Source organism: Zootoca vivipara, chromosome 1 (assembly GCF_965207765.1).
Source record: "Zootoca vivipara chromosome 1, rZooViv2.hap1.1, whole genome shotgun sequence".
NCBI lineage: Eukaryota > Metazoa > Chordata > Lepidosauria > Squamata > Lacertidae > Zootoca > Zootoca vivipara.
This window is the reverse complement of record NC_142582.1, coordinates 118,154,333-118,164,561: the sequence shown is the minus strand read 5'-3', so window position 1 is coordinate 118,164,561 and position 10,229 is coordinate 118,154,333. Positions and strand designations below refer to the sequence as shown.

General features: G+C 48.0%; 1 protein-coding gene across 5 annotated transcripts in view; it reads left to right on the top strand.

Moving 5' to 3' along the window:
- The first annotated feature begins 1,176 nt into the window (after positions 1–1,176).
- BCL11B (BCL11 transcription factor B) overlaps positions 1,177–10,229 on the top strand; it is a 154,661-nt gene continuing 145,608 nt past the window's right edge. For all 5 annotated transcript variants that reach the window (XM_088673183.1, XM_088673162.1, XM_088673168.1 and 2 more), the window contains exon 1: positions 1,177–3,018. In XM_088673183.1, the coding sequence (XP_088529309.1) occupies positions 2,961–3,018 (58 nt within the window). In that variant the 5' untranslated portion in view covers positions 1,177–2,960. The remainder of the gene's footprint in view (positions 3,019–10,229) is intronic.

Sequence of the window (10,229 nt, the reverse complement as noted above, 5' to 3'; positions counted from 1 at the left end):
CTACACTTTGTAATTCAGATTGCAACTTCTTGCATATGGATATGTGGTGTGTGTGTGTGTGTGCAGTGACAAAACCGACGGGCACAGTTACTCCATAGCGGGGTCTGCTAGTGAACTGGACCCTTGGAGGGCACAAATACTCCGTTTTCCAACGGCTCTCTCGCTTGCAGGGGTCACACGCGCACGACGTTTCGAAAGGAGCCAATGAAAAAGCGCCTGATCCCAGAAGCGCACGTCTCCAGGATCCCTCGCAGAGGATGCTGGGTGCACTTTCGGATTGTGGGGCACATGCGCGCAGAGTAGGCTGCAGGCCTCCAGAAGGCGATCCTACTATTGGAGCCGACCGATTCCGAACTGGGTCCGTCTAGTACAAAGTCATAAACTCAAGCACCACTTAATGTGGACGAAGCGAGCCTTCTGAAGGCATTTTAACTACCCTTCTGTGGATCAGGGTGGTTAAAAGTGTGGCAAATACGACGTACCGGTTTCCTCTTCCTCGCCCTTTCATGTTTACGGTCAGAACTAAAGAGTCAAAATGCGCCAGCCATGACGCTTGTGGAAACAAGCGGTGATGGTTATTCTGCGTTATTTGAGCAGAATTAGGGGACAGCAACCTTGCTCGTTGTATTTGTGCGGGGTGCTGGTTATAAACTTAAGGGACCCCCAAGCTGGAGGATCCAGAGTGCTACGGCACGGAAAGCAATTCAATGCAAAGCTAAATCTCAGAGGTCACCAGGGAACTCCGCTTTTCAAAAAGAAACTTGCAGGACAAGCCGCGTAAAAACGCAGCTGCCTTGCGTTTTAATAACCACCACTGTGTAGGAATGTATTGGGGAGGCGCGTGGAGGTCCGCGGTGACTTATTTACCGATTTGCCCGGTTTGGACTTCCTTCGGGTCAATGCTGAGTTTGCAGCGCGCCCGGGGATTTCACAGGGACCCTTTCCCTCGCGAAGTGGGTAGGGGGGGACCAGAGAGGGAGCGAGAAAGAGGAGAGTGTGCGCGTCTTTGTGGCTCCCTCTGCAATCGCAATTCAGATTGAGAGGAAGGGGGGGCGAGAGAGAAATATCTCTTCCCCCACGCAGATATTTGTGTTATTGTAAAAACTGTTGGAAATGCGAAGGTGTTTGGAGCGGAGTCGGGCTGCTGCTGCTGCCGCCGCCGCCGCCTGCTTGGCTGCCTGCGCGCAGGGGAAGAGGAGAGCGAGCGAGACAGCTCCTTAGTTGAAAGGGGGGCAGCGAAGGGATCTCCGCGAAGCAAAGATCCGTGCCGCCTGGGAGATCTCGGAGCAGGTGGATCGAGCGAAAGCAGGATGGATCCCGCGCCCTTCCCGGGGGGCGCCCACCTCAGCTCCCTCCCGCCTGGCTCGCCGGGTCGAGCCCACCGCTCTCACCACCCACTCTTTTTCTGCCTTTCCGGCGCCAGCCTGCTGAGCTTCACCAGCCCCCTTACCTACTCGCCCCCCCGCCAGCGCTTCCCCCGGGAGACGGCCGTCCCTTTTGGGCCACTTGCCAAGGGGCGGAGGAGGGGGGAGGCGGATGCCCGGGCCCTGATCTGCCCCCTCCCGCCACCTAACACACACACACCCCGACCTTATCTGCGTCTCATCCTAAACCTGACCGGCGATGGTTTGGGAGAAAGAGACTCTCGGTCCCTCTTTTTTTCTGATTGCTCCTCTTTTCTCCCCCTTCCCCATCGAAATTCTGCTTAATTTCATTTTGGCTGCATGCTCCGCAGACGCAGCCCTGGCTAAGCAGTCGGAGCCGCATGTGTGCTGGGAGTCTGTTTGAGGGTGGCTTTTCCCCCCTCTCCCTCCTTCCTCCTCTTTTCCTTCTTCTCCCCCTTCTTCTTGTTCTCTTGCAGGGTACAATGTTAAAAAGCCACCGCTAGTCGCCCCCAGTGCTCCTACTCTCTAGGTCTTTTTTGTCTCTAGTGCAGATTAAACGTCACGTCCGCACTTGAACTTGAATTTTATCCCATTGTACGGAGGCAGACCCAGCCATAGAGAGACAGAGCGCTCCCAGGGAACCAGGACTCCGCCATCTTCACATTGCAATATATCTCCTTAGTAATAGCCAGCACTAACCCAGAAGCACTGGGGGGCTTCCTTCCTAGCAAGACCCTGTGCCAAGCGAGGGGAGGAGGGGGTGTGTGAAGCCAGTGGCAAAGTGGTGCGAGCAAAGCAAAGCAAAAAAATTAATATTATACAACAACAAAAAACCAACCCAGTGGCACTTGAACTGGCAAAGCGGAGACACAGTTTGGGCTACCCCCTTTTTCTTTTTTTGAAAAAAAAGAGAGACAAGAAAGCGAGAGAGAAAGAATTCTAATTAACCCAGCAAGGGTAATTTTTTTCCTGCATTTTTCTCTGCGTGTGGGGAAATTCCAATTTTTCTACTTTTGTGCGAGCGTGTGTGTATGTAATCCATTTTTTTCTTCTTTCCTTTTTAAAAAAGATTCCTCCTGGTGGAAGAAGTGCACTTTGCTTCTCGCCTCCCCCCCTTCTGCTCTCTTGTTTTTCTTTTTCTCCCCCCCCCCCGCCTCCAAAGCACTCTGGAATTTTTTTTTTTAAAAAAGTGTCAGCGCTTGGTGAGGGGGGGTGGGAAACCATCCTTCTCTCCTGAAGTTCAAGAAAAGACCTGGAAGCGGTGAAAAGGAAAAAAAAACCAACCAAACAGTTGTCTTGCGAAAACAAAAACCAAGGCTTCCCCACTTTCTCCTCTTCCGATGATGATTTTTTAATTGAAGGAAGAATCTCATCTTGAGTGCTCCAAGGGGGGGGGTTGGAACTGTTCCCCCCTCTTCTTCTTCTTTTTTTTAAAGAAGAAAAGTACCAAGAAGAAAATAGAAGACCGGGAGGAAGAAGAAGATCGCTCCCCACAACTACCACCACCTCCAACCCGACCCCCCCTCCCTACCCAAGTCCAGCTCTCCGGGCGATGACCGTGTAAATGCCAGGGCAATGTCCCGTCGCAAGCAGGGGAATCCGCAGCACTTATCACAAAGGGAAATTATCACGCGTAAGTTGCAACTCTTTCAAAGGAGCCGGATCGGAAAGTGTTGTTTCTATGTATGTTGTTGGGAGAAGGAGAGCAGTGATGGGAAGTTGGGGTGCGTTTGTGCGCGTGGTGTGTGAAGCTGACCAGGAAAGACTGGAGAAGGGGTGTGTTGTGCGTAAAGTGAAGGGTCTTGGAGAGTTTGCAAAGAATTGGCGCGCGGGGGGGGAGGACGCTGGCTGGCTGGCTGGCTGGGAGGACGGGGAGAGGGGAGTCGAGGAGAGAGAGAAGCGGGGGGCCGGCAGGATAGGTGTTGTGGAAAGTAAAAGTTTGCAGGGTAACGGCGGAGGCCGCGAAGCCGGCTGAGAGCGGGAGAGGCGAGCTGGAGACGGCGGGTGGGGGATCCGCAGCGGGGACTTTCAGAAAGAGAGACTGGGTTGGAAAGGCTGGTCCAAAGTTGGCGAGCACGCGAGAGCAGCAGCCGGAGCGGCAGCAGCGGCAGCCGGGAAGAGGAAGGTGGCTGGAGTCGGGGCTGGAGCGGGGGGAGCCTTAATGGGAACCACATGCAAGGGGCGCCTGGCAGGCCAGCGATGGAGCGGCGAGGCCGGTCTGGGGAGCCGGGAGAGGCGGAGGCGGCGCGCGGAAGGCGAGGTTGGGTGTGTGTGTGTTGGGGGGAGATCTTGCGACGGGGGGTCTGCATCTCCCCCCATCGTCATCCGTTAGGGAATCCCAGCTTGGTACCGGAGACATAACAGGACCGGGCGTTGGGGAAGGGGCCGAGAGAAATGTCAGTGTACAGGTAGACCGGCAGGCGGGCGGGAGCCTTTTGCTGACTCCCCTCTGGGCAAGGTCCGGCTGCCCTGCCCAAAGCGCAAGGTAGCTTTTGCATGCATTTATGCATGTGCTAACCTTGCTGCAAAATGATGTGTGGGGGTATTTTTTTTTGGGGGGGGGGGAGAGACAGACAGGTGTGTACGGTGGGAGGGAAGGGGTACTTTTTGTGTGCACGTTGCAAAGTAAAGTAGCACCATTTTTTTTTGGCAAAGTGAAGCGTGCGCACAGTTTGCAAAGCGGCGAAGGAGTCTTGCAAAAAGGCGCGCCACTTTTGCAAAAGAGCGAGGTGGTAGGATCTCATCGTAGTAGCAAAAAAAGCAGCCCAAGGCAGCAGTATATTGAGGGGTGGAAACGAGAGGAACGATCTAGAACGAGGTGTTCCTTTTACAGGAACCGAGGGTGGTGTATGTGTTGTGTATCCAGGCCCCAGAGTATAGGAGTCCAGATCCGGGGTGGGTGGTGTCAGTCTTCCTTAGTAGCAGCTTCGCTTTGCAAACATCTCCTGCCCTGCTAATAATGAAGGACAAAAACAAAGCACCCAAACTCTGCTACTCTTTATTTCGCTTCTGCTCACTCACTCCGCTATTTCCAACACTGAAATGCAATGGGAACCCAACACACCTAAAGGTTGCGCCTTGAAGGTTTGCAGGCAGCAAGGGATGTGCATTTTTGCTCTCCTGACCTGGATGATCAATAATAATAGTTTTTATTTATTTATTTTGAAGGCTAGTTTCAGAATTAAAAATAATAATAATAATTCAAGGGAAGGAAATCGGCCTCTGTCCCTGTTAATGGGGGTGGAGGGAGAAAAAAAAGAGGAGAAAAATCACAGCCCCAAACATAACGCCAAAAAGAACAGCTCCCTTTGCACGCTTGGCTTTTGCAAAGCTGCCGTTGCGCGTGTGGAGCCGGGCGAGCGGAGAAGGGGGGGGGGCGCAGTGAGAGAGAGAGAGAGGGGAGAGAGAGAAAGAAGCAAGAGGGAAGGGGGCCGAGCCGGAGAGGATGTTGTGGGAGGGGGGCAGAGAGAGAATAATAGAATATGTATGTTATATTTCTTAAAAATTTAAATAAATAAATATAAATATATATAGCCCGGCGTCTCCCCTCCCCCCTGAAAGCCTAAGACTAGCTGCCATCTGCCAACAGCATTTGGTGACAGCGCTCTCTCTCTCTCTTTCCTCTCCTTTGTTACAGCTGATAAAAAAAAATGTTGTTTGTAACAATACATTGGAATTATATTGATTGGCGAATGCAGCCGTTCGACCTTGGACGGTGCTTGGGCTTGCGAATTTTATTTTTTTCCTCCCCTCCTTCTCTCCACTTTTATTTCCTTCTTCTTTTCCTTACTCTCCCCCCCCAAAAAAACCCTCTTTCTTGCTACCCCCTCTTAAACCCTCCCCAAAAGCCTTTATTAACCAGCTGCAACAGCACCAATGAAGATGGGTTGGTGGATTTTGGACACTGTTTTGCAGCCGGGTAGTTTGACGGTGCTGCCGAACCATTTGGGGGGGGGGGAAGAGTAGATATTCTTTTTTTCTACTCCCCCCCCAAATAACTTATCACACCAAACCTGTAACACCTTCCGACCAAACTGTCTTTTTCTCTTTCTTTTTCCCCATTAAGAAAACCTAGCCGGATTGTAACATTTGGGAGAGGGTAAGGAGGGAGTTGTTGATCCACCTTCCTTTAAAAAAAAACAAAAACCAACAAGATCCAGATTATTTCATGTAACTATCTCCCCCCCCCCCTGTGTGGTTTGCATGGGGAACTTTGCTTGTTTGAGATTGTGTGTATGTAATGTATGTGAGCCAGAAAAAGGTAAGGCAGACAGTATTGTGTGGAGATAATAGGAAAAGGAAAGGCATGTTTGCAAATGTTCCAAATTTTCATTGGCGTGAGGTTAGTCAGGTGGGATTCTCCCTGATTTCCAGCTCTTTCCCACCAACTCCCCCACTGTGATTTTTTTTTTGGGGGGGGAGAGGGGGGAAGTATATGTAATTTGGAATCAGGTACCAGGTGGGTGTTAAGTATAATGGAAGGATACCTTTAAACATCTGCCTGCACAGTGTGGCTCAGTGGGGTTTAGAGGAAGGTTTAGAATGGAGAAAAACCATAGCCAGGTCCTTTTCTCTATTCCCCTATTCATCCTCCCATCTGGAAAGGACTTAACAACAGGACTGTCTGAGGTCTCTTAAACTAAGGTTAAGGCAAAAGGGAAGAAGAGAGATTGGCATAGATTGTGTGTATTTGGTGTGCCTAGATTTGCAATGGGCAGCCGGGGTGGGGTGAGGGCAGGAATCAAGAAAAAGCAACTGGATGTTTGAGCTAGAGAGGGGGAGAGAGAGAGATGGTTTCACCGTGAAAGTGGCTGGACCAGTTTCTAGGAAACAGTTATATATTATTAAAAGGGGAGCCTGTTTAGAAGAGAGAAGTTTGACGAGAAGGGCCAAATAAAGAAAGAATTAACTTAGCATGGCAGCTCCCCTCCGCACATACATGCAAATATACCTGCACCTTTTTTTGCTGAAGGAATCTGAAGTCAGATTCTGAGGTCCGCAGCTGTTTGATGGAGCAGCTTGTCAAGGAAATGGCATTGCATTTGAGGGTATAGTGCTAAGTGGAGAAGCAGGCTGGCGAATGGGCTTAATTCTAACCCTCTTCATTGGAGTTTATTAGATTTTAGTCCCTGTGGGGTGTTGAAAGAAAAACTGCTATCCTGAATGGCAAGCAAGCAGAAAGTGAGCGTGAGAAAGGTGGGTGGGTAGGTGGGGGGAATATTTACAGCCTGGTCCTATTCATGTTTACTCAGAAGAAAGCATTGCTGAGTTCATTGGGGTTTAGTCTTGAGTAAGAAAGCATAGGATTTGCAGCCAGAAGGGTACAATCCAGATTCATTTTGGATCAGGGGAGGGTTTTGTTATTATATACAATAACTGACTTTATTGCCATAGTACGGTATTTTTGCAATTCTGAGGGAGGCTCCTATCATTCCTGAGACTTAAGTTCCCCATCCCAAATGTATCTCAATACCCTGTTTGTGACAGAGAGAGATAGCTGATGGAATGAGCAAATTTGGGTACGTCTCCAGTGATGGTTGACTGTGAAAAATACAGCAAAGTTGTATAATACGAAAATGACGTCTCTTATGTAAAAATCCCGACAAGAGATGTTCTAGGACTGTTCTGAATGACAGATGATATTGTTGGCCGGACATCTGCGACAGGTTTTCCAGTTTAACCGCTTCAACAGTGAGATGTGAGCATTACTTATGAATTTTAGGAATGGGTGGAATTGTTGGAACGGAGTCTTAAGTCACCTTCTGCCAGCAAAATGACCTTCATTCAAAAAAAAAGAGGTTGAACCCTCCTGAAGAAAGTTCTTGTGGTGGGGAGGGGGCTGAAAGGAGAAAAACATCAAATAATCCCTGTACAATTCAATTTTTTTTTTTTTAAAAAAAAATCAGATTTGAAGTCCCTGGTCAGCAAGTTATTTGCTTCCTGATTTGACCCCGTCTATTTGCATTGTTTCCCTATAGCTGAGAGAAAATACCCTTTATTTATTTTTTCCATTATTATCATGTTTTCCTTTTGTGGAATAATTCCTGTCATTCAAAGATGAGCACGAAAACTAACAGACACAGCAAAGAAAATGGCACATAGATGTAACTAACAGAATTAGCCAGGAAGGAAATTGCAGGGATGCTTGGATTTTTTGGGGCGTACCTGTAGGGCTGTAACACATGCATGTTGTTAGCAGGTGTTGCAAGCTTGAGTTATTGAAAATACTGTGTTTTCCATTAGCTGCGCCTGAGCTGCACATCGCCAGGTTGCACATGTTACATTAAACTTAAAAACTGCAGAATTTAAAAGGATAGGCTCTTCTCTCGTTTTGGAGACTTCCAAACATTCTGTCCACCCTTCCCATGCTGCCTTTGAGTTGTTTGATAAGAAACAGCTTTGTGAATGGATGATGGAATAAGAAACAGATTTGCTTTTCATTGGAAGGCAAACACAGAGGAGGCTATTTTGTCAAGCTTATTGAAGCATTTTAGTAAGCATGGCTGAAGATCTTTTTCTCCCCAACGCTCCTTATTAGCAAGGCTTGCATTGGAGTGAATGCGTGTGTCCTTATTTAGCATCAAATTTATTGGGCCGTGTGTGTGTGTGTGTGTGTGTGTGTGTGTGTGTGTGTGTGTATGTGTATGTTGAACAAAGGACAGTCCTCTAGTACACAGAACACAAATGATGATCTGAATGATTGTGGTCCAGGTGGGGAAGAGGCCAAAAGATGCCACTTGTTCCCATTGGCACCTATTCTGCCTCCTTTATCAGAGCTCAGTGTGCCTGGAGCTTGATCTATTGGTTTAGCACATCGAGCGCAAGGCTTTTCTTTTCACTTTACATTTCCTGTCTAGATCGCCCTGCACACTCTTGTTTGTTGATACAAAGTACTTTCCAAAATAAACTTTGCTAGCTTTTCAGCTGAATTGCAAGTCACATTTGTGGCTGGTTGGCGCTCAGTGGCTTGCCTCGACGGCTAGGGGGCGCTCATAGCCTGTCTCTTGGAGAAATTTGGGTTTCCCAGCACCCGTGGAGGCGAGGAAATGCAAAAAAGGCACAAGTGAGCGGGTTCCCATTGCTGCAAAATGTTTTAGGTGCAAAGTTGTGGTATTGATTTTCATGCCGAGATCTATATGGTACAAGATGAGAGAGATTGCAAGTTAGATAAATCTATTTTCTAAGCAAATTATGACTGATTAAGCAGCTCCAGCAAGATAGATGTCTTTTAATTAAAATTAGTTTTTAACGGTGTCTTTCACTGTCAACTCCTCATCTTTTCGCCTTCCCAGTTTTTGAGTTGTTTGACTAGCCGAGAGCAAAGGGGAGGCTTCTGCACAAGTATTAAAATGCACATGCATGCTGTGATTAAATCTTCTGGGTAAGTTTAGGTGTTGCGCACACACTGAGCCTCAAGACATTATTACAGTGGGACTGATAAATACGAGTATCGTGAATGGGGTTGATAAAGGGCCGGTTGGATGGAATCTTCGAGGAAATCCGGCAAAGAAGCTATGCATTCAAAAGGGGGAGGCAATGTGTACTAGTTCAGACGGATCATGCCTCTCTTCTGTGAATGAATGCGTGTGTGCACAAATTCAGCAGGAGACTAGTTAACAGAATAATACATATGCGTATAGTTCGTAATATTGAATGCCTAATGCAGCCAGGTGCTCCAAAGACTCGTGTAGCAGCGCAGGGTATTCTTGAGAAAATCGGTATCACACATAGCATGCGTTTTCCTGCCACACGCAAAAGCATTTCGGTATGCAGCAAGAGATCCGAATAGTTATGAACGTTTATGTACTAAACGTTATGTGCAGCTGTTACGTAGCGTACAGCTGTGAAGGGACATAGCCTTTGGTTGATGCCTGATTTTATTTGTGGCTCTGAAGGTCAGGAAATCCACCTGAGCAGGTTGCCTTACTTTTTAATTGCTCTGCCTCTCTTGGAACAACAGCGTGGGTATTTTCCACGCAGAAAGAGAGAGAAACCCACCTAGAATGTACAAAAGTTTTCTCTCTCGTTTGGTGTGTGTAGAAATGTGTGCGTGCTCCCCTTTTGAGTGTTCCCCCCCCCCCAGTTTGCACACCTTGCTTACATAAACATCATCGGGACACTTCCTTGTCAAATGTATATGCAGCTTAGTGGGTTATACAGGGGGGGGGGGAATCTGGGAATGTGAAGAAGTTTGTTAGGTTGTGGCATTGTTCCCTCTTCCGCAGATTTCTTTCTCATGTTAGGACACAGTCTGTGGGTAGATATTCTTCTCTGCTGACAAGAGTAGAGGGCTTCATTTGAACTTGAAATTGGGTCAGACAAAAGAGGAGGGCTGTCACCCACTATAGGAAAAGCCTTCACTAGGAACTAGACGGAGGTGAGTGGGGTGGCGGGGGGGGGGTGAGGCTGCATTGAATCTGAAGGTTCCTCCCTTCATTTAGGGTTTTCTGTTTGTTGGAAGCACAGAGACAGCGTGCAGCTGATTTTTACTAACCTGGAAAATGACATGATAAGGAAGCTCCCCCATTTCCTCTCACCTTTTATTGTAGAATAAATGAACAGCCCCCTCCAACTTTGCCTGTAACAACTTGCTTCACTCCCAGAACTTTACAACTTTTCACATTTTTGAAATGATAGGAACCAGTTCTTAATCAAAGAGGCACAATTTAAAACATCTCTTGTGAAGATGGTTGCTGTCTCCAAACTGCTTTCTTTTGCTGAAATAATATTCCAACCCCTCCTTTTTGCTTGTTGGTCATTGAATCCCAATGAAGTTGAAGAGATGGATAAAGTTGGGCTGGGGGCAGAAATAAATGACCACCTTCCCCTCTATGTTTGCACAGA